This window comes from Euprymna scolopes, chromosome 41 (genome assembly GCF_053919585.1).
Source record: "Euprymna scolopes isolate OS-2025 chromosome 41, ASM5391958v1, whole genome shotgun sequence".
NCBI classification, from domain to species: Eukaryota; Metazoa; Mollusca; class Cephalopoda; order Sepiida; family Sepiolidae; genus Euprymna; species Euprymna scolopes.
Window position 1 is genome coordinate 970,540 of NC_136522.1, and position 25,643 is coordinate 996,182.

The 25,643-nt window shown below is 34.9% G+C and overlaps 1 protein-coding gene across 3 annotated transcripts in view; it reads right to left on the minus strand.

Moving 5' to 3' along the window:
• Positions 1–25,643, minus strand: part of LOC145266290 (disks large homolog 5-like) — a 317,592-nt gene that overhangs the window by 23,363 nt on the left and 268,586 nt on the right. For all 3 annotated transcript variants that reach the window (XM_080121835.1, XM_080121834.1, XM_080121836.1), the window contains 7 exons: positions 21,360–21,516; positions 17,536–17,728; positions 13,536–13,638; positions 6,989–7,229; positions 5,702–5,913; positions 3,656–3,697; positions 432–533 (listed from right to left, as the gene is read on the minus strand). In XM_080121835.1, coding sequence (XP_079977961.1) covers positions 432–533; positions 3,656–3,697; positions 5,702–5,913; positions 6,989–7,229; positions 13,536–13,638; positions 17,536–17,728; positions 21,360–21,516 — 1,050 coding nt within the window. The remainder of the gene's footprint in view (positions 1–431; positions 534–3,655; positions 3,698–5,701; positions 5,914–6,988; positions 7,230–13,535; positions 13,639–17,535; positions 17,729–21,359; positions 21,517–25,643) is intronic.

A 25,643-nucleotide genomic window follows, 5' to 3' on the forward strand; every position in this document is an offset into this window, starting at 1 on the left:
GGGACTTTTCCTTGATATACACCAACATGGCTTCCACTAAATTGAAAGCAGAAGTCAATATGATATAAGTTTATTGAATTTAGCCAGAAAAAGAAAGATAAAATTACTTATTTATTCGCTCGAATTACTTAGAACTTCTATCCAGTCATGGCTGCCGAAATGAGAGCATGCTACTTTCGTGGATTAAATAAACGGTTCTGTTTGAAATTCTGTACAGATTCTCAAATTAGACAGAAACATTCCAGAGTTTGACAAGATACACGTGAAAAATTTCAGAGGTTACATTGACTAAAACATTGTGAGAATAACACTCCAGATGAGAACCGTAGTCTGAAGAATTTGAATATGAATAATCAATGCTCATTTTAAAAATTGAGAAATGTTATGTATTTCCGAATTCATTTTCGAAGAGGCGAAAGAATGGTACTTACTGCAATCAATTTTGGAATACTTGTCTGGGGATTCTGCCGTCAATTTATTAATCAAGGGTTGTGACAATGGAGCGAGAAGAATAACTGGACGAATTGAATTGCCTGAATTGAGAAAGAGAAAAAGAAACAGAAAGAAAATTAGTTGCAAAGAATTCTGTGACAGAGACTTACGTCGTTGAACTAATAGAATCTCAATCACATGTACATACATTATTGGTTGAAATAAAGTGCTCCATGACGTTTCTCAGCTGGATAAAAATAAAAGGATATATATATATCTATTTCTGACTTTGGTGACTTGCACAAGCCATCATCCATTTTCCCTTTCAGCAACTTTTTTAGGACACGCCGAAATATATACTTCCATTATTTATCCTTTTCTATCTCCTCTTCTTATTTAGCCATATTTTCCCTTTCTTTTTTATTTTATCCTCTTCAACAAACAACTTCTTCTCGACATCTTCAATCTCCTTTATTTCCTTCTCTCTTTTTTAATTGTAATTTTAATTTATTTAAATATACTTTTTTCTTCCCTCACCCACTCCTTTCCCTATCACTCCTCCCCCTCTATCCATTACTCCAACTATTGGTTTTTAATACCCATATGTAATAAAAAATATTTTATTCATTTTTGGCTTAAATTGTCTGATGACATGGGCTGGATAATTTTTTTTATCCCATCTATAAAAACAAATGGTAATGATTTTTTTTTTTAATTTAATTTTCACCCCAAACAAGCCACAGTGTCAGTTTGAAGAAGGGGGCTACTGTCAGGGACATAATTTTCAGGGGCATTATGAAGGGAGATGAGTAGAAAGATGTTTGTTCACATTACACTTGAACTTCTGCATACCGGTACAGTTGGGAAAGCAGAATCCCGGAAGGGAGTTCCAAAGACTTGCAGTTCTGGGGAAGAAACTATTGGAGTAAGAGGCTTTCTTGCACCTAGGGTTCTCTACTGTAAAGGGGTGGGACTTAGTTGCTTGTCGGGTTTGTCGGGGGTAGTTACGTCTAGGAGGTATAAGTGTTTGCAGTTTGTCAGAGCATTCACCATTAAAGTATTTGTAGAACAGACAGAGGGATGCAACATCTCGTCGATGGGACAAAGGCTGAAGCCTAGATGACAGTTCAGGACCTATCAGATTGGCGACTCTCTTTTGAACCCTGTCAAGAAATGAGAGACAAGCAGCAGTTTCACCAGCCCAAATGTGACAACAGTACTCCATACATGGGCGAATGATGGCCTTATAGAGATACAGGATACTTTCAGGCGTAAGTAGTTTTCTAGCATGGTAGAGAGACTCCACCTTCTTTGCAGCAGCCTTGGCAATGCTCTCAATGTATCTATTCCAGTTCATATTCCCTGTAAACATTAGGCCGAGGAGTTTAAAAGAAGTACTTTCAGGCAATGTGTTTTTGGCCATTGGTGGTAGAGAAGGTTTCTTGTAATTATTGAAGGAAACAAGCTTAGTCTTGGCAGCATTGAATGTGACCATCCATTTTTGTCCCCATTCCACTACAGATTGGAGATCATCCTCTAGTGTTTCTGCCATTTCCTTAGATATGTGTTCATTTGTTTTCCCCGCATATCTGTTATAGAAAGTGATGTCATCGGCAAATATACCCATCTCCGAAACAATTTTATCAGGGAGGTCATTTATGAATATCAGGAATAATAAAGGTCCAAGGATAGACCCCTGAGGTACTCCCATATTTATGTCATATTGTTTAGATGTACGACCATCGAGGACAAATTGGATTTTTCTCTTACTTAAGGATTTAATTACATTATGTATTCTTCCAGTGATACCATATGATCTAATTTTCCTTAGAAGACCATCATGCCATACCCTGTCAAAAGCCTTAGATATATCAAGAGCCACCGCTACACCCTGAGGTTGAAATAATAAAAACATATAGGCATTTATATATGTATATATGGTTTAAAAGAGTTATTGTTATGAGGTTCCTTAAATAAGTTTCAAGACTTTTCATATAGGCACTTTTATTGATAATGCACTTTAGTCCCCTTCAAAGTAATCTCCTCTGGCTGCAATGCACTTGTACCATTCCAATAACTTTTCGAAGGCCCCACGGAAGTCCTCTTGTGTGAGTGTGTCAATGAACCTTGTTAAAGCCTCTTTCATCTCCTTAATTGTCTCATAATGACAGCCTCTAAGGTCTTCTTTGAGCCTAGGGAATAACCAAAAGTCACAGGAAGCAAGGTTTGGACCATAGTGAGGGTGAGCAACTCTTTTCATGCCCATCTTGGTCAAATAGTCGGTGATCTTCTCTGTGCACCGCTGGGACAAACTTTGTGCAAATCTTGTGTATCTTCACTTCCTTGCAAATAATTGTGTACAGTTCCCACACTGATATCAAACTGTGCACTTATTGTCTCTCTAGACACATGACAGTCCTTATCCATGAAACTCTTTATTTGACCAATCAACTCTGGTGTTCTGACTTCCTTACTCCTCCCATACTTCTCATCATCCCTGAAAGACTCCCTGCCTTTCTTGAATCTCTTATGCCACTCAAAAACTGATGCTTGATTTATGCAAGATGGTTCAGAAGCAGTTTGAAATATTCCATACGTTTCAGTGGCATTTTTACCAAGTTTAAAACAAAATTTATTGTCATGGCTTTTTTTCAGGTAACCTTTTTCTTTATGAATCACTAACACTCTCCAGCTTCAGGGAGGGGGAGTATCTATAGTATTACGCAGCCATTGACGACAACCTGAATTTTCCTCTCTCTCTCTCAACTCCTCTAGACTACTTATTATCTGCTTTTGTCTCTCCCAACTCTGACGAAGCGTGTAAAAGAAATTTATACAAAGATGCAAATTTTCACACTGCCTTTTTGTGGCTTCACGAATAAAGAGAGATGGAAAAAAGTTTTCACACGCAGTAGTACGATTGCGGTAACCATTAAGTCAACTATAAACATACATTGAACGCTTCCGACTACATGACTCGACACAGAAAATTACATTTTTTTTTTTAACGGTTTAAATCATTAATATATATTGGGTCCAATATAATATAATAATAAATACAAAATCTGCATTAATAAAAATATCATATTAATCATATTTTACGACCGGGTAATGCCACGTGCCCTACTAGTATATATATATATATATATATATATATATATACATACGTTGCTATCTAATCTTCTCTAAAGACTTCGAAAATATAGAAAAAAAATAAACTTACATTCTTTTCTTTCAACTTTGGTGAAACCACAAAATAATCCATCTGTAAAAAGAATAAAAATATAAAATTATTGTTAAATTGTTATGGTAAGTGATATGTTTGTGTGTTGGAGTATATATAGTAGGTACGTGCAAAATGAATGGCAGGGTAGGGGACATGGTTTTGAATGCCGGCTAATCATAATATTTTTTTAAATTTCGGTTACTTTTTGATTTTGCTTGAAAGATTACAGCTTAAAGTTAATTTTTCAAAGCAAAAATAGCATGTGAAATAATAAAAAAAATACATGGAATAATTTTATCTCAAATCTGAAAAACCGTATATTTCACGTAAAAATTAATTATGACAAAGATCGTGTTTACATTTTTCTGGCAAGAGAAATATAAGTTTTCTGGAATTATTTCCAAGTGAAATATTAAGCTAAAGTCTTTAAGATAATGAATTTATACAATAAATGTACTTAACTTTTGCTAAGAAAGGTCATGATTATCAAAAATTATAGCCGTGGTAGCAACAAAGTTTGTTTATCATGTCAAAAGCTCATGGCGGCAAAATTCAAAGAAGTATTGATGTGCATAAAAAACAATTTATTTCAAGTGTTGAAAGGTCAATTAAATTCACAAAGTTACAATGACAATTTATTCATTAAAAAAGTTCAAACAATTATTAACAGAATTTAAACTTTAAATGTTAATTTAATTCATTAAATTTACTGATAATTAATTCATTGAAAAAGTTAACGCCATTATTTATTAATATTTATACAGAATCCAAAGTGGAAAGAAAATTTATAATTATCGAAAAAATTGCACACTTAAAAAATAATACAAACTTACGTTTTAAGTAATCAGAATGTTTACATGAAATTTAAAGTTGAATGACACAAACAGGCATATCTGAAAGTGGCACCTAATAGTGGGAGGGAGGAGGTGAGTGGGCAAATCTTTTTTTCCTTTCAGGACTGCTCATCCATACTTACCGACCTGGAATGTTCGCATAATTTTTACCATTTTTTTAATTTAATTATTTTTGTATGCTCCTGTTTTTCAATTTAATATTTTTTACTTTATTTTCCAAGATTATATGAAAATTATCTTACATTGATGATTATACGTTCATGCGTGCAATGAAACTATTAGAATCTTACATATAAAGTTAAAAATGTAACCATAAAAAAAATAAATACTTTTTGCAATTAAAATATCTTTGTGTGAAAATATTAAATAAACAATGCTTAATTCAATGATAATATCAGTAGTTCGAGAAATTAATTCTTGGGGTAATATCGATTTCATTAATAAAGACTCTAGGGGCTTTTTTTTGTAATGTTCCTGTAAAAATTAAGCAATTATTTTTTAATTGTTACAATTTACAATGCTTCGTTTTCATAAAAAAAGCCCCCCCAAATTATTTTTTTTACTACAGAAAACCATAACTTTAGTAAAGGTGTTTTTTGTTTAAACAAAATAATACATTTCCATTAAGATTTAAATAAAAATAATGAGTTCATTATATTCCGTGATCATTATTTGATAAATACTGAAAATTCCATTAAAATTGGTTAATTTTCTGATTTTTGGTGGATTTTTAAGTAAAGGGAGGGGTCAAAATGTTTATACATTTCGAGCATCGGCATTCATTTTGCACGTACCTAATATATAGGAATTAGAAATCAGATTTACAAGAGAGCAACAATTCTTTTCCATCTCAGATTTATAAGGGAGCAATAATTGTTTATTTTAAAGATTCATTATGACAAACAAAGGATAAAATAAATCCAGCAGTACAAATTAATGTAGAAAAGGGAAGACCTAAAACTCAACGTTTCACCCAAGTGTTGTGTAGGCCTTTTCAAGAGTGAAAACTAAAAATTGTACGAGACAATTTTTGCCATTTTTGGAGTTCACTCTTGAAAAAAACCCATGCAATAGTTGGGCAAAACACTGAATTTCAGATACATTGTATAAAAATAATTGTTTCACTTTCTGAATTACGAAAGTCATGGCCAGCATCAAGTGCTTACATTGTTTAAAACAATGATCTTACCTTCAGACATGCAGAGTGAGTCCGCTGTCAGTGAAATCTCTGAGAAGGAACTTAGATCCCTGCTGTCCCTCGAGTTTGTCCGCTGGTGTTTCTTACGTTTAAAGAAACTCCGCCTCACCGTACCTGATCCACGCCGGGAATACTTCAGCTCATCATCTTGCAAACTTAGACTTTCCGAGCTACTTCGCTTGAGATCAAAACTTGGACTTAGTCTGAAAAGGGTCGAAAACAGGAAGATAGAGATAAATTCAAACATTTTTATAATTCAGACTGAAAGGGAGTAACTCAGAAATATTGGTAAAAGGACTTTTTTTTTTTTTTTTTTGCATAGGCATCACCACTTATCAAGGCCAAGAGGCCATTCGAGGATAAGGGTTACAGAGTGTTCAGTAGAAATTGGACAATATAGTAACTGTTAGTAATCGAAATTCAATAAATTTGTTAACTTATATGGAACCGCTCATCAAAAACTTGTTTACGTTAGACTTGAAGACAACCATATTGTAGTCAGCTGGAAAGCAGGAAAACAGAAGACAATTTCATAGGCGCGCAGTTCTAAGAAAGAAGCTTTGCTCCTGGAATCTACGTTTCGGTTTAGGCACAGATAAAGAGTGGGGGAAATTATTGATAGTGTTTTCTGCTAGACGGGTGTTTCTTGTGAAAGTTTGGCAAGAGGGGACCATAGATTGGAGCTCAGCCGAGCACTTGCCATGAAAATAACGATAAAGCAGAGACAAACTCGCAACATGGCTTCTGTGAGAAAGAGGTTGCAAGGAAAAGAAAAGGACATCCCCTATGAGTCTACGAAGTCTATTTTGAACTCTATCAAGGCAGGATAAGTCCTTTCTAGCAGCTCCTGCCCAAATGTGGCAACAGTACTCCACTTTTAATTTCCATCTTCTGATGCTGATGAGATAGTATGTTCAGGTTTCTGTGTTTTTGTGATCTCCAGAAAATAAAAAATGGGTGCAAAAAGAATTGTTAGAAACGCAAACAAAAAACAAGAAAATATAAATGCGCCAAACTAAATTAAATATGGGTGACGAAAGAGAAACAAACGAAGAGGAAAATGAAAAAAGGGAAAAATATAAAGAAGAGAAATTTAAAAAAATAGAAATAGGAAATGGAAATGAAGATAAATAAAAACAGAAATGAAAAAAAATAAAAAAAAGGAGATAAAAAGGAAAATAAAAAATAAACGGCAATAAAAAACGGAAATGAAAAAAAATTAAAAAATGAGATAAATAGGAAAATAAAATAAAAAAATGGAAATTAAAATTAACTTACTTTGTTGGAATTCGTCCATATTTTAATTTCTTGCCCTGACTGTTCAATAAGTATGCGAACCAAGACGAATGTCCGTTCTCATCTTTCTCAGTTACGAGTCCCCCACGGCAAACATCGTTTACGAAAAGGACATCATTCCTCTTGAAGGAAAGGTCACTCAAGTCGCCATCAGTAGGTTGATAGTCGAAGAGGGAGCGGAGAAAGAAAGGACCTCCAGAGCTAAAACGACACTTCAGGTAACCTAAACAGGGCAAAAGGAAATAAGCAAAAATTGTTTTATTTAAAAACACAACAAATACGATGCATTTTCAAATACGTTTTCGTTATAATACCTTTACTTTATATATCATTTGTAAAGCTGTTTCACAAGTAAGTCGGATTCTACCTTTTTAGACGACTACATGTGAAAAGAAAGAAAAGGCTTGAAGTTTTGTTCCAAGTTCTGCAGAAGGGCAGGTCCTGTAGAATCAGCAGAAAAGAAAGTCCTGTAAAGTCAGCAGACGAGCAAGTCCCAAAAAATCACACACACACTAAAGTACTCTTAAAGCTGCAGCAGTTCACCGATACGATCACACTGATGTTGATCCTAGAAAAGACCCTCCCATGTTCCAAACACACTCCCTTTATCCTTCCGGCATTCGTCCTCGGCCAATCAGCAGCCAAAGAACGGTCACGTAGGGCCCAGTGATGATCGCACAATCTACAAGATGAGGACGCCGCCATTTTGGAATTTCTTTCATGTTTCGGCCATGCACGTACGCACACCGTAGGAGCGTTCCAAGGTAAGGCATGACGCGCAGACACGTGGGCGCTTCCTCCCTTCATTTTCTTCTACTCTACAATTTGAAACCGCATTTCCCACTATCTAATCATTTAAATTACAATCATTTTAAAACAATCATGTCTTCGTTTCAGAACGTTGGATACAAGATGAAAGCAAAAACAAATGCACACAATTTTCTTATTTCAAGGTAGACTAAAAAACTGCCAAAACAGCTCACTGTATCAACAAAGCATTTGGCTCAGGAACCACTACTGAATGCACAGCACAATGACGGTTTAAGAAATTTCATGGTGGTAACAAAGAGTCTTGAAGATGATGTCAATGCAATTGGTCTGAAATTTTGTGGATCTGAATTGTCTTTCTCTGGCTTAGGGATGGAGGATCATGATAGCATATTTCCAGCTATTGGGTAGTTTTCCCTTGAACCATATTTTGTTAAGTCTGTTTAAAAGATTTGTTATTGATTTCGGAAGAAGTTGTTTCAGAAACTCAATGTCTCTCATCTGCACCGGTAGCTGTATTATGTGCTTTGTTTATGGCTTATAGGGTTCATTTTTAGTAAAAGAATACTTGTATTCTTCTTTGATGTTTGAGTTGAAATCTAATTTAATTTTTTTTTTCTGTATTATCTTGTTTTGTTTTTTGGGAGGACTGACTGTAATTTTTACAGGAGGAATTATTTTAACAGGTTTTGGCAAGAAGATTCGCTATATTTTTTGTCTCTGTTATTTTAATCTTGTTTTGAAGATGACTTAAAGGGGAGGGTGAGTTTTTGCCCAAAATTTTCCTTACCATGTTCTACACTTGTTTGGGGTTTGTATTAGAGTTTATTTTATTTATATAATCTTTCCATGATGTCCTTTTTGCTTTTCTGATAATTTTACGAGCTATTACTTTTTTTTGCTTAAAAAGGTTTAGATTGTACTTCATCGGTTGGGAGTTGAATTTTCGTAAGGCAGCTTTTCGTTGGCGAATTGCTTTTTGGCATTTATCATTAAACCAGGGTCTTTGTTGTTTGTTAGTTCTGCGACTTTTTGGCTATACATTCATGTGCAATGGCTAGTAATGTTTTCCATCCATCCATCCATAGCCTTGAGCCCCTAAGAGGCATAGGCCATCTACAACTTTTGTAGATGCTTTTGTAGCGACTCAGTTTTTTTTATGAGGTGAGGGTGCTGGCCCCACGCCCAACCTTCCCAGAAGGTACATACAGCGCTTAGCCTCCCCAAATAGCCATGCTCAACGTTGCTTAACTTCAGAGATCTAAAGAGAACCGGTGTATCAATGTGATTGTGCCGTACTAGTAATGTTTTAGGAAAGTATTTTATAGATTTATTTAGGTTTTCCTCCTCTGAGAGTTTTTGTTAGCATTTTTCTTTTAGAAATCTCCCAATTTGCTTTTTTCATTTTCCATTGGGAGAGGCGTTTTTTTTGTTTCTTTCACATTTGTTAAAAAAAAATTGGGGAATGGTCGCTACTCCATGAATCATTTAGAACCTTCCAGTTGTAGTCCACGACAATAGTGGTGTCACACAATTATAGCTCTAAACACCCGCCTAGCTGAAACCACTGTCAAAAATGCAAAACGTAGATTCCATGAACAAAGCTTCTTTCTTAGAAGTGCACACCTGTGGAACTCTCTTCTGTTTGCCTGTTTCCCACCTTACTACAACCTGGATGTCTTCAAGTTCAGCATAAACAAATTCCTGATGAACCGCCCCCTTAAGTAAGAGACTTTATCAAATCTCCAATACTAACGTACTGTACATGCAATAACCCTTATCCCCAAGTGGCTTCCGGGCCTTGATAAGTGGTGACTACCTTGTAAAAAAAAAAAAAAAAAAAAAGAAGGTTCCTGAAGCGGGATGAAGATATGCGTTAGATTTATTATTATTTTATTGTTATCTGTTGTTATTTATGCACAACTCATTGTCATTAATAATTTTTTCAAGATTTTTCCCTTTCTTATCCAAATATGCAGATCTCCATATATCGTTGTGACTATTAAAATCACTTAAAAGTAAGAAGGGTTTGGGTAACTGATTTATTATTTTATTCAGCTCTGCTTCGTTTATTGGATCCTGCTGTGGGATGTAGATAGTGCAGATATTTATAGTTCTGTGTAGTGTGGCTGTTGCAGCAATGGCTTGAATATTAGTTTGTGGGAATTGAAATTCCCAAACTAACTCGATTATCGCCCTTTAACTCTTGGTAACCAGAGAGCAACACAGCCACATCACTTCCTGTTCTGTATATCTCTCCCTCTTTTTCGTGCTGGACCCTCAACCAGTAAACATGTGACAATAACGTGCTCCGGTTGGTATGGCTAGCCAACCAACACTCCTGATTAACCCATCAGCCTATCATCAAATATTAACCGCAAGTAATGTTACTCTCTCCTCAATAAACTCTTACTATCTCCATCTTTATTCTTTCTTGCATTTTTATATAAATAAACCTACATTATTTGTTATCATATATCAGAATGTTTCATCTCTTTTTATGTGACCCATACTTCTCAATCACTCTACCATTCACTAACTACATGAGGATGGGATCGTCAATTATATAAAACAGGCCATTCTGTCCTCTACAAGTTTTTAGATCTATTTTGCTTTGTGGGATATTATTTCTCATAAGTATAGATACTACTCCAGAGGCTCTTTGTTTGGTATTGTGGATGTGATTGTATTATTTGTAGTTTTTTTTATATCTATTTTATCTTCAGCTTTTAAAAAGGTTTCTTGGAGACATATGACGGCTGGTTGATGGTTTGTTATAAGAAGTAATAGGTAATTTATATTAGGTTTTAGGCCTCGGCAATTCCATTGGATGATTTTTTGGGTTATGGTTTGATTTTATGTATTTGTTTTTAACTTTTGTTAGTCGTTGGTGTCTGATCTTTGATCTTCCGTGTCCATTTCCTCAAATCTGTTTTGGATTGAGTCTCTTGGTCTGGAAGTTGAACGTAATCTGTTTATTTTAATTCTAACTTTTTCGTTGGTTGGTGGTTTGTTTCTTTTTCCTTCATGGGCGCTTTTTGGTGAGAGGGGTTGTTTCTATGGGTGTTGTAGCACTTTGGGGTTTTGTGGGTTTTTTAGTTGAGTTTTGGTTTGGGAGTTTTGTTCAGTTTTGTAATCTTTATTTTCGTTGTTGATTTGTTTTATAGTTTTTTTTTTTAACTCTTCCATTAGTTCTCTTATTTCATTGAGTAATTTCATAATGTCTTCAGGTTTGATAGGTTTGCTTTTGTTGTTTGGTTATTTGGTAATTTAGTATGCTGTATGTTTTTTTTTTATTGTTGTTATTTCAAAGTATCTTGTATTTTCAGCTAGGTTACGAGCTTCTCAGAAGATTATATTTTTAGTATATTTTATTTTCTTTTTATTTCTCCATTTGTCGCATTCTTTTGAGTTTGCACTATGGCCTTTTTGGCAGCTAGTACATCTTGGCTCTTTTTGGCAATCTGTATGAGTCTTGTTTTCTCCACACCTTATGCATACTGGAGAGCATGTGCACCGATCTCGATGATGTCTGTACCTTTGGCAACTGTAGCATCTAAGGGGGTTTGATATGTACGCTTCAGTGTTTATGTTTTCATACCCTATTTTGATGTTACTTGGGATTTGATGGGTATTAAAAGTTAGGATGTAGGAGTTTGTATCGATAATTTCACCATATCTTTTCATTTGGATTCTTTTTAAATCGATAACATTTTTATTTCTCAAGTTAATTTTGATTTCTTCCATTTCCGAACTCCTGATCATTCCTTTACTGGTATTCAGCATTTTGTGGAGGTAAATCTTTACTTTTTGATTGTTAAAAAGTTTCCATTTGAAGATTTTTATAATGTTTTTGCCTTTCTACTTCGACTAGAAGTGTGTCGTTATTTAGTTTCTTGACCATTTTAGATTTGATGCTTGAAAAAAATTTTCTCTATTTTTAAGGGAGACACTTTTGTTATCAGTTCTCCTTACGTTGCTTCAATAATTATAAGGAAGATTTTGATTTAGATTTTGGTTTTGGGATTCTGTTTCTGAAATTGAACTAGATTTATCTGAAACGTCAGTGAGAGTTGAGGATATGCGTTACATGAAGAGAAATCAGGAGGACCTAGTCGTCCAAATAATCCAAATGGTACAAATTACACTGGTCAACAGCAAATTTGTTGCTTGCAGTTTCCAACTAATTTGAGATGAATCTGATGCACTGAATTCAAAAATCACATTGGTGTTGCTCAATCAGGTCAATAACTTGCTCCTCAGGCTACGAGGAGCGTGCAATAAGTAATGCTCCTGACCCACTTCCCATAGCAGTAGAGCAACGAAATTTGGCACAGTTATTAGTCTTTCTCTACATATGAACCACCCAGAGTTATGCATGTCTCCCATCGTTTGATGCAGCTCTGGAAACAGTTTTTGTAGAACACCCCAGGTTGGTCCTCCAACCATGACGTGACTTCAGAAATCAAAGCTGCATCATCTGGGAAACGCTTTCCTTTCAAAAACAACTTCATGGCTGGGAAGAGGTGAAAGTCAGAGGGTGCAAGGTCAGGAGAGTAGGGAAGATGAGGGATGATTTCATAACCACACGCTCGTGCTTCTGATCTAGCGATATGTGAGTTGTGGACTGGAGTGTTGTCCTGCAGGAAGAGGGTACCTTTGCTGATCTGCCCCGTCTCTTGATTTTGATAGCTTTCCTTAATTTCCTCAAAAGTGAAGCATAATAGTACCCTTTGCCAGGAAATCTATCACTACTCCGTCCTGGTCCCAGAAGACTGTGAGCATGACCTTGCCAGTGGAGGGCTGCACCCTTTCCTTCTCTGGAGGTGGTGAGTTCAAGTGCTTCCACTACATTGACTGGGCTTTGGTCTCTGGATCATAGTGATGAAAAACTTTGACTCATCTTCTTCGCACATCTCCAAATTCATCCTCGAGCACTCAACGCGTTCTCGCTTCTGGAATGGTGTGAGCAACCTGGGAATCCATCTGGCAGACACCTTATTCATATGCAAATGGTCATGAATGATAGTTTCCACAGACCCTGTACTAATCTTGACATCTTAGGCTATTATTTGGCAAATAGTAATGCGCCGATCTTCCAAAATGGCAGCCTCAACTTGACGGACAGATGTCTAATCAATGGCAGAAGGGGGAGGGGGGGCAGGTCTGGGAACTGTTTCCACAGACTTCCGGCCATGTTTGAATTCACGATGCCAGCGTTTTAAGCTGAATTCTTAATCAAGGTGTGGTGGTGAGTTCTGCGACTATCAGGAACAATTTATGGACAGTATTGAGTTTGCGACATTTGACGACAGTTTTCCAGTTTGGGACAGTCGACAACAGTTATTAGTTAGGACACAGTGGAAAGTAGGTCATGGTTCAGACCAGATAGAGGCAAGCTGACAACAATTGATGAACACAGGTTTGGCAGACAACTATTGTAGCTCTGGATCTTAGCATGTAGAGAATCGATGGTGTCACACACATTCAAAATCTGATATTTGCAAAACGTACTGGAGTTAATGGTTTTTGTATTTTATTTTATTTTATATTGTAAACCCATGCACACTCGTCCATACCAAAGTGAGAAATGAAACTTTCAGGTCATGAATGCATAAGTTCAGTCATCATAACAATGCAATTTGCAATCCCGTCTGATCTACTTGGGCAGAATAAAATAAATAGGAGGCATTACTTTTGGAAGAGGCCTTCGTACAATCACTTTGTGAGAAATGACAAATGAAAAATGAGTAATACTTACTGTCCGGGTTGTATTGCGAGATAATTTTAACGGAAGATGTTGGCTTGGAAAGTTCATTCCTGGCTTGTTCGACAGTTGCAAACCGCAGATCCATTCCATTGCACTGGAAGAGAAAGAAAAAAATAAAATGTTTATCTTTGTCGGTCATCGTCATCGGTTTAAGGTCCGTTTCACATGTAAACATGCGCAGTGTTGTATGTTTAGAGATAGCGCAGTGTTGTATGTTTAGAGATATGCGCAGTGTTGTATTTCCACTGCATAATTGCATTGACACACTGGTTCTTATCAGATCACCGAAGTTAAGCAATGTTGAGCCTAGTTAGTACCAGATGGGTGACCATTTGGGAAATTTAGGCGCTGTATGTACTCTCCACTTATCTCGGCATTTGTTTCCAGTCGTCCTGTACGTACACTTCTCTCGCCGCTGGTATTTAACAATGTCGACTCAGGAGAGGTGTGGTTGGAAATTGCACACCTCCTGCCACAAAATTTTCACGTGCAGGCAACCCTTTTGTAAGTATCTATAGTCTGTCAAAGACTGATGGAGCCCCCCAAGTATTTCTGCTGTGTTTTAAAAAACAATATATATACAGGGTGCATAAGGTATTTGTTGTGGCGTACAAATCACCCCTATTTGAGTACTAAATGGAATCAACCAGACCTATGAATACAACTAGTTTCAGAGACTAAATGGAGGCATTCATACCATGTTTAACCGCATGCTACGAACATGTTCTTCTCATACCACTGTAGTTGCTCCTGTATTCTTTATGATAAATACATATTATATCTTATACACTTTACACTACTTGTGTTTTCTTTTATTTGTGACCCCTAGCACGGGTCTACAACAGTATTTAAGGACATTTATATTTTTGTAATTTAAATTAAAAATATGCTAATTAAACTAATTTTGATTAAATCGGAGGGGGACCTTGGAATAGGTTTCCAATAGATGTACTAAATGTGTAAACAATGCAGAAGTTGAAGGTGAATTTTGACAGGTGTTGGGATAACGCATTCTCTTGTGTAAATTGTTACTACTCTTGCACTATATGGCAATAGAAGCATGCCAGGTTTTAATTTTTGCTAAATAAAGTGAATTGGTTGGACTACTCCATCTTAAAAAAAGGGGTGAAAGGTTATAATGTACATACGAAAATAAAATTACCCTAGTGTATTATTTTTTTTAATTTAATTTTTGGGGAATCCTTTAAGGTGAGGCTTCACGTGGTAAATCAACCTCAAGATGAGGATAAAAGTCTTCAAAATGAATGTATAAATTATGAAGCCTCATCTATAATAGAAATTTCACCTGTCTGTTCAAATGTATGTATGTATGTTTTTATTAAATGTATGTATGTATGTTTGTATTTATGTATGTCTCGCAAAAACTTTAGACATAGGCGACGGATTTTCACAAGATCGGTATTGTTTTGAAGTTCAACCTTTCGGACAACAAATAGCGAAAAATTGGCCAAAAACATTAATTCCTTCAACCTCAATGGGGCCGTTTTCTACAGGGAGGGGGTCACTTTTTTTGCCGACATTTTTGAAATTCATCTCTTTTCAATTGACTAGCCTTAATTTAAACATTTGTCACTTCCGGTTTGGCAATGAGCGCAACAGCAAAGACGTCACTTTTTTTTTTCACATTCTTTTCCTTCTTCACAGTACAAGTTCGAGTCTGCCTGCCTGCCTATTACCACTTTTTTTTTTTTTTTTTTACTCAACACACACGAAGTGAACCGTTTAGAAAAAACATAATACTTGCATGCACATGCTTCAGTTTCTTTCCGTTTTTTTTTTTTTTACTTCATTTTTTTAAAAGGAATTTAATATTATATTTAAAACCTACAATATTTCTGCTTATAGTAAATAAGAATTCTGCATTAAAATATAATATTCATGCATATTTTACGACTGGGCAACGCCGGGCAACCTGCTAGTTTACCTATAAAATTAAAACTTCTTTGAAAACTATTTTCATCAATAATTAATTTTCTATCACATTGTTTTTTCATAATTTTGGGATATGTTACTAAATTCGACATGACAATTAAGTAAGTACCATTGGTTTAATTTGAAATCCAATATTTCGATTTTCAAATTTTACTCTTATAAATGAAGCACTTGAACTAAATTAACATCAGCGTCTGAAGGATTTTGTCTGTGTATCCAAACACAAAGGTGTATAATAGTTTGAACTGGTTCATCATCATCATCGGTTTAATGATTTTTGCACTCACAACATAAAGCTGTGGACATGTGCAATTATGTATGCTTAAAGCAGGAGTCCTAAGTAATTCGCAATTATATTTTGAGTGTCGTCTGCGTGACAAAAAGATTCCAGAATTAAACAAGATACGGCTGAATACAGAGATTGCATCAACCGAAACTTTGTAAAAATAACACTCAAGATGAGAACAGTAGTCCGAAGAATCTATATCTCTACTATTATATGAAAGTCACTTTATGTGTGTGTGGGGGAGGGGGGGATGAGTTCCTTCCTCATAGGTTCCGAAACAGCTGAGCCTATCTTTTGCAAATTTCACATAAAGCTAATTTATATGCCTGGCAGTGTTCTTAGATATGTTTTGTACAGAAAGTCATCCGATAAGTATCGAAAATAATAAAAAAAATCCGATCTTAAAAATAGCTTTTTATAGCGACTTAAAGAAGATAATAAAATTTCAACAAATTATTTCTTTAAAAAAAACAGATTTATTGCAGTCTGAAGGGGTTTGTATTACTGTACACAGATTCGAAAAAGTTGTCAAAAAACAAATATATAACAAATAAATGTTACCAAAGGCAAGATAAGTTACTTTTCTACCTAACTGGATATATTTTTCGTGTTTTTATTTAATGTAACATGTTTATTCAGCTCGAAAAACATAGTGTTTACCGATGTATTGGAAAATTCAAGATGGCGTCTGATTCTCTCTTTAACATGGTAAGTTTGAGAAAAGGTGTTATAAATAAAAAACCGGATAAAATACTGTTAAAAACTCGCTTAATATATGTTACCGTGACATAGGTTGACATATATTTGGCGGGTTTTTAATAGTATTTTGTATAGTTTTGTATTTATAGCACCTTTTCCCAAACTTACCGTGTTAAAGAGAGAATCAGACGCCATCTTGAATTTTCTAATACATCGGTAAACTCTATGTTTTTCGAGCTGAATAAACATGTTACATTGAATAAAAACACAAAAAATATATCCAGTTTGGTAGAAAAGTAACTTATCTTGCCTTTGGTAACATTTATTTGTTATATATTTGTTTTTTGACAACTTTTTCGAATCTATGTGTACAGTAATACAAACCCGTCTGGAGATATAACTTAGTGGTAGAGTATTCGACTACAGATCGAATGATCCCTTGTTCAAGCCTGGATGTACCTCACCATTTTATTTTGTTTTTTAATCATGAGTATAATTTACGATAAAAGAAGGGGTACCATTTAAAATCGCCGCAAATCATTTCTTCAATTGCATATTTTAAAACTAAACATTAATCAGAAATGACTTTTCCAGGGCATTTATCACCAAGCCCAAATATCAGCTGACATGATATTGTAAACAAACATAGAAGGAATTTGATGAACGACATTATCATTATTATTTTTTTATTATTTTTACGAATTCGTCCACCGGGAAAATTATTTCTCGTAATATATAATAATCAATAGCGGATTCATTCTATAATATTACATATGCAATCTGCATAAATTAAAATATGTTTAAGTGTATTGTACGACTGGGCAATGCCAGGCTGTTAGCTAGTAATGCAAATAAAAGCCCTACTTGTTAAATTCAGTCCCCATCTCAAAAATTCAAAAATATAGGTCTTCCAGGGTTTCTCAGGCAAGTACTAAAGTATAGGCCTTATATACGGATCACCTTGGATACAGGAAACAAAGGGAGATAATTCTGTATACAAACAGCAAATTTTTTACAACGATACAAATAAGTGAGAGAAGAAATTGCCCAAACCTCAAGAATCTGAAATCCCCTTGAAAGGCCGTCAACACGATCTGCCAAACTATTACTCCGAACATCTTCCACAAAAACACCGATTCCGCCCTGTCCTCCAATCAGGGATAATCCCAAACTGCTTGTGGATTTCGGCTTGTCCAGAATAATGCAATGCTGATTATTTGAAGAGACATGCATCGTTTCGGGAGAGCTGGAAGATAAGAACAGATTTTATTAATACTATTTCTAGAATACGTTTGATATTTTGATGTGAATATTTGAATAATTTGGATCATTTGGAATATTTGAATAATTTGGGTTATTTTAAAATATTTGAATAATTTGGATATTTTGGAATATTTGAATAATTTGGATATTTTGGAATATTTGAATAAATTGGATATTTTGGAATATTTGAATAATTTGGATATTTTGGAATATTTGAATAATTTGGATACTTCAGATCATTTGAAATTTTGGTACTTATGCATAGAGTGATCCAGACGTAACTCAGAGTCCGCCCTGCTTTCCCCAGAATATGATGTCAACAGCCGGAGTAAGCCGAGCGTCGCTGATGAAAGCAGAACAAGAAAAGAAAACCTACCTTAAATTTAAAGTTTTATTAGCTGTAAAGAAAAATATTATAACAATATTTTTTTTTAGCTATATATATATATATATATATATATATATATAAAATATAACACGGAAATTACAGAATTGTAATTTCCGTGTTATATTTTTATGTTATTGCTCTGTTTACCAAATTGAGCTCTCATACCCGGATTTCCTCCAGGAATTATTCCATTATAACACTATATATATATATATATATATATATATATTTTAATAAATAATGTTAAATATTTTTTTTGTTCAAGAAAAGGTTCAAGAATAAGTCATATAAATACTTTTATGGAATTTTTTTTTTTTTTTTTTCCAAGAAAAATTGGAAAAAAAATTATTTTGGTTTGTTTTTTGGGTTGTTTTTTTTGTTTTTTTTTCTTTTATTTTTTCAAGGAAAAATCTGAAAACTAGAAAAGTTAAAACAAAACTGGTTGGGATAGTTTTTTTTTTCCATATTAAAACATATGTTGTTTCCTCAGACCATTGTTTTATTAATGGTGTGCATAGATCGTATTCCTCATTCGCGCTGGAGGTCTTTCTGTGTTGCTCGCTCGAATGCTCACAAGTTAATTATTTTAAGTATGATGGCAATTGTCAGCCTAGACTTGGCAAAAAAAAGGTACCAGTCCGGATGGATGTAAAGGTTCAGCCTTGGGTAGCCTGACATCTCCAGGCATAGCCATCGCTTACCTTTCCTCTTATAATAAGATTGCACCTGTGTCCACATGATGCATAAGGGTTCGTCTGTGCCAGTAATTTTTTTACTGACAAAAGTCGAGGACTCCGGCTTGTGTTTTCAGCTGCTCACTTAAGGTTCATGATTTTTTTTTTTTTTGCTGACGTGAAAGTACGAAATGTTGTGCTTTTTTTTCTTTTTTTTTTTTTTTTACTAATTTGTTTTCTTTTCTTCCGCTTCCAAATTGTCGTCTGTCACGTTGAAAACCATCGTGCTACATTGTCATTGGCTCAGCTTTATGTTACGTCAGATGGCTTAATTTCCTCGGCGACACTCTGCTTACTTTGGCAGTTGATGTCATGTTCCGGAGAAAGTCTGGCGGGCGCTGAGTTACGTCTGGATCACTCTCTGCATGAGTACCGAAATTTTTGAAATATTTGAATAATTTGCATATTTTGGATCATTTGAAATGTTTGGATCATTTGAAATTTTTGGATCATTTAGATAATGCAGATTATTTGGATAAAAAAGATTTACAATACCTAGGAAGCACCGTACCATCTAACATCTTTGACAGAGAAATCGATGCAGGGATCAGTAAAGCCAGCCAAACTTTAGGAAAGACTACAAACCAAGTGCTCAGTCAGTACAACATATGAGATGCCTTCAATAAATTTCGAAACTTTTTTGTCCAGACATATAAAATTGTCGCAGACTCTTTAAAATTCACTACGTTATGGCTATACATCTTATGAAATGGACTGACCAATTTTTATGATTTCAAATTCAAATGAACAACTACAGTAGATATTATAATACACCCTACTAAAGCCTGATTGTCACAGCTGGTGAATTTCAAAAATGCAATCTGGATGTGAGGACATTCGCAAGGAACTGAAGATGCAGGAGATTTGCACAAAGTTTGTCCCAAGGGTGCCCAGAGATCAGAAAGAAAAATATTGTCATAGGCACTACGACAGTTCCTCACAGTTATAGTCCAGAATTTGCTCCCTGTGACTTTTGGTTATTCCCTAAGTTCAAGGAAAACCTCAGAGGCTGTCGTTATGAGATAATTGAGGAGATGGAAGAGGTAGCAACAAAATCCCACCTCTTCACTGTTGAGGACCCTGAATACTAGAAAGCTTTTTTACTCTGTTTCTTCTCTCGAACAGATAGACTTTGGAATTCCAGTTCTATTACCGGCTTTCCTGGCTGTACTGATATATAGAAGTTTAAATGTAACGTAAACCAACATCTTGTTAATCTTTCCTAGGCATGGTTCCAAAATAATAGTTTCTTATGTCCAAGTGGTGATATGCCTTTTTAGAGGTAAATGTGATCACAAATTCCTTATTGCTAAACATAAAGGGAGGGTCGTGGAAATGGAGTGACAACCCATTTTTTACGCCTCGGTGTAACAGATAGAAAAGGGAACCTTAGGGTCGCCGTCGACTATAGTCGGCCACTTAGTAGAGCTTTGGTTTGAATGTGACCCAAACCTCAGAAGAGAGATCAGATTAGCTTATTCTGCCACGCCGACTATTTGACCAATTTGCTCACTCTCATTATAGTCCAGACGTTGCTTCCTGTGACTTTTGGTTATTCCCTAAGTTCAAGGAAAACCTTAGAGGCTGTCGCTATGAAATAATTGAGGTGAAAGAGGCTGTGATGAGGGTCATTGACACGCTCATACAAGAGGACTTCTATGGATCTTCCAAAAAATTGTTGGAACGTTATAACAAGTGCATTGCAGCCAGAGGAGATTACTTTGAAGGGGACTAGAGTTTCATGTATGTACTATCAATAAAAGTGTTTATGCAAAAAAAGTTGGGAAATTTATTGAAGGCACCTTGTATGTTTGAGTACAAAAAAAAGTGGTCCTCCTCTTCTTCCTCTATGGATGCAAGACTTGGATGCTGTACCGTAAACACATAAAAAATTGGAGAAGTTCCATATGCGTGCTTTACGCTTCATTCTGGAAATTCTTTGGTAAGACTGCATTGCTAATCTTGAGGTTCTGGATCAAACCAAATCAGCAAACAGAGTGCATGCTCATCAGCGTCCAAATGTGGTGGGTAGCTCATGTCATCCACATGGAAGAATATGTGATACCAAGACGCTTGTTATATGGAGAACTCCAGAACGGAAAGCGAAACCATGGTCATCCAAAAATTTTTTTTTTAAAAGTAAGTCAAGACCAATCTATATTGATGCGATCTTGGACCAAAGAAATTGAAGGAATTGCCAGTGATCGATCAAACTACTACCTTGAAGGATGCTTGTCGCTAGAAGCTAACTGCTGCCAAAGACTAGTGCCACAGAGCAGCATGTGATACAAACTACATACTTTCAGTGCCTCGGGTGTTACAAATCCTGTGCCTCTAACCTGGGGCTGCACAATCACCTACAAAATCACCTACAAAAACACAGATGAATCGGCAAAATTAAATTTTTTTTTTTTAACACGATGGACTACCAACAAAGTTTTTTTTAAAAAGTTCATCCATAAGATCAGAAATTGCTGCTGCCATGAACTCACCTGATTGTGCTCAATCGATGGAGTTGGAGATTACCCGGAGAGAGAGTCGGTGCAACCAATGCCTCGTTGCTTACGTGATGACTGGGTTTCGATGGAGAATCTGGACAATTCGGAGGAGAAGAAGATGAAGCTCGTTTACTGATCTCCTCTTGATATTCTGAAAGAAAGAAAACACAGTTATTCGATTAAAAAGGTCCACCCACACAAAAGCAACATTATATTAAGATTATTGGGATTACTCTTCTTATCTTAAGTGTTATTTATACAACATTTTGGTCTATTGTAACCTACTACCTTCCTCAGTTGTATCTTGTCAACCCTGGGAATCTTTCTGTAGAACTCTGGAATCTGTATTGAATTTTGAATGGTACTCTTTATTTAATCCATGGGGGTAGTATGTTCTCGTTCCTTCAGCCAGAAGTCTTAATTTTAAATTGTACTTTGAGTATCGCCTGCACTGAGGATTGAATTTTTAATGTACTAAGATCATAACTTACAATTGAATTTTACCAAGTATTGTATTCGCTATGCCACGGTCCTTACAGACAATTCTCATAAATTTTAGGAACCTTAAATCTATTTTGTTTTTGTTTTTTAGATGTACAATCTTACAACTTTATATATCTCTTACTAATATTATATAAAAGGAACTGTGTGTGTGTGTGTGTGAGTCCATTCCCTATGGACTCCGAAACAATTAGGCTGGTTTTTATGAATTTTTGCACAAATGTACTTTTTCTTTTTTTTTTTTTTTTTTACATAGGCATCACCACATTATCAAGGCTAAGAGGTCACTCAAGGATAAGGGTTACAGAGTGTACAGTAGAAATTGGACAATATAGTAATCATTAGTAATGAAAATTTGGTAAATTTGATAACTTATATGGAACGGCTCATCAAGAACTTATTTACGTTGGACTTGAAGACAACCATATTGTAGTCAGCCGGAAAGCAGGAAAACGGAAGACAATTCCACAGTCGTGCAGTTCTAAGAAAGAAGCTTTGTTCATGGAATCTACGTTTAGGTTTAGGCACAGATAAAGAGTGGGGGGAATTATTGATAGTGTTTACAGCTAGACGAGTGTTTCTTGTGAAAGTTTGGCGAGGGGGGACCATAGATTGAAGCTCAGTCAAACACTTTCCATGAAAATAACGATACATCAGATACTTTATGTATGTGGCAGTGTTCTTAGATAGGTTTTATATTAGAATGTGTTTGATGAGTATCGATAATTGAAAATATCCAATGACAGAAGGAACAGGCAATTTTGACCAACGGTAACACCTTATACAGTCTAACATCAAAAGTTCATTTGAGAAGATTTATTACCACATCACACAAGCAGAAAGGTTCAGCATATAAAATCAACAGTAGGTTCTTTGATACGACAGGGGCATGTTCAAAATGACTGTTTCTATTCAAAGCACAACTGAATCATGATAGTTGACTTTTTCATTTAAAAAATAAATTCAAGCATTTATCACCACACAAGCAGAAAGGCTGAGCATATAAAATCAACAATAGGTTCTTTGATATAACAGGGGCGCATTCGAAATGAATGTTTCCATTGAGAGCACAACTGAACCAGGATAGTTGATTTTTTGTATTTTAAATTTTAATTCAAACTATCATATATGTAAAAAAAAAAAACAGATTCTCTACAGTGAAATGTTAGCGTGAACTGCATAAAGGCATGTGAAGTTTCCTCTCAGTGCACCGTGATGGGTCCCCAACTAGAAGAGGCAATCAATCAATTTGAAAACTGGGTGATTTCACCGATTCCGATGATGATGAAAATATGAGAGTGTGAAAGACTGTTGATCATCATTCAATCCCAGGAAAATATATTTAAAATTATTGATGTAGTTGTTTACAAGTAAAAAAGACAGGTAAATCTGGCCTAGAATACCGTCCGTGCAGGGAAAGTTTTATTATTTTATTTTATTTTTTTTTAGATGAGAGCAGCAGCCATTTTGATTTCTTACTTTCTTAAGTGGGGATTCAAATCTGGCTTTTTTTTGCGTTTATAAAACTTTAATTTTCATGTGAATTTTTGTGACAGAGCGCATTTATTTATTTATTAAATACTTTAATTTTTGGGCAGATTTCGCAAATTGATATTTTTATTAAGTAATAATAATAAAAATGAGTTATATTACTTATTTGTGACCAAGATTTATATCTATTTATAAAACTTTAATAAATGGAATAATAATAATAATGGTTGGTTGTTTTACGGCATATCAACCCTTTTCAGGTTATTTAATGCCGAATCCAGTGATTTTGAAGAACAATTTTTTCATAGAATATATTTGTTGTTTTCAAGTTGGTTTTTATTTAACCCATAGTTGGGACCCTAACAGGTCAGGGTGGACCTGAGAGCAATGGCAATTAAAGGATGGCACCACACTCACCAAAGCTCGCAAGCTGGGGCCTCACCATTGGATATAGTTTAAGGTCATATCCAGGACCAATGATAATGGGAGCAAAAAAAAAAAAAAAAAAATTACCCCCCTCCTCTATCTTAAATAAAATAAACATTCCTTGTTTTTTTTTTTGGTTGGTGACAATTTTAAATATGATATTAATTAATTGTAAGTTTTCATTTGCTCGGCCATACGACAAATACCAAATATAATTTTTTTTATTTTAATTATTATTGTTTGTTTGTTTTTATAAAAATATTAATCAAAATTATTTTGGCTACAATAGTTTTATTTTAAAAATTTATACATAAATGCACTCTCCATAAAAAAATATCAATCTTGGCCAGTAATATAACGTGTAATTATTATTTATTTATTTATTTATTTTTAACTAAAAATATCAATCCAAAGAATAAAAATGTGTCCTTTTTAAGTTGAGCCGGTCAGGGTTCTTATTTCATACTTTGTCCAATGAAACAAAAAAAAAACAAAAATTAGAATCTGAAAAAGATCTATTGGTTGGAATAGCTGAAATAGTGGATAAATGTCTGGCATCCAACAGAATGCCCCATCCTCAGCAAAAACAAAAGAAAATTAAAAGAAAAAAAGTGATTAACATGCAAGCACCCTTACAAGAAGTAAAGTTTTTATGCCACATATGTGAACATTCGTATGAGATTGAAGCTGGATTAAAAAGTTACCTTCGCACGTATAGTTGCACAGCAGTTAAATGAAGAGATGGCAAACTTTTGGTAAGTAGTAGCAATCAAACACAGACACATTATATATTCCTTTGGAACTTATTTGTGGATTGGAAGTTTTTAATTCGACCGTGTTTGGATTTTACCATTCTTGGATTTTTTACCCTTCACCGGACTATCCATTCATGTGAAATTTTTTTATCATTTTTTCTTTTATCTCCTATTCCCCTTACCTCACCCTTTTTTTAACCAAGTAAGATCTGTGACTTACTTGTGGTTTCATTAAATACTTTTATATGCAAAATCCGATCCCGCATTTTGTTAATCCTGCCTTCTGATGAGGAGAGTATTTCTTCGAAACTCCGCGGATTAAGGACTATCCACTTATCTTGTGCTTTCTTTTTTAAAATTAAATATGTTTTTAACTCTTTTTCAACATGTTTTTTAACATGTTTTATTAATCATTTGTTCATATTATAAGCTCTATTTTCTTTTTCGGTTTTATTGAGCTTTTACATCTGGTTGCGATTATTTTACTTGTAAATATTAACTCTTTAATATTTATAATATATTTTAAGTTTACCATTTTGATTACCTTGGTAAACTTACTGTAATTTTTATTTTCTATATATATATATATATATATATACTAGCAGGGGTCCCCAGTGTTGTCTGGGTGTGAAGAGGTTAGTGGGGAGGGGAAATCAAAACAACAGTAGGTAGCCCGAAAAAAAAAAAAGTGGTAGTAGTGGAGGAGGGGGTGCCCGGGTGTGGAGAGGTGATGGGGGAAATCAAAACAACAGCAGGCAGCCCGGGTGAAGAGAGGTGTTAAAAAAAAAAAAAAAAAAAAAAAAAAAAAAAAAAAAGTGGTAGTAGACAGGCAAGCTCGAATCCATAACATGGAGGAGAAAAAGGTGAAAAAAAAACGAACATCTTAGCTGATGCGTCCATCGCGTAACCAGAAGTCGCGAGCGTTGGAATTAAGGGTAGTCAATTGAAAAGGAGACGATGAGTTGAGAAAATGTTGATGAAAAAAGCGACCCCTCCTTGTGAAAAACGGCCAAGTTGAAGGTAAAGGAATTAAGGTTTTTGGGCCAATTTTTCGATATTTGTTGTCTGAGAGACCAAGCTTTAAAACGATGCCGCTTTTGTCACG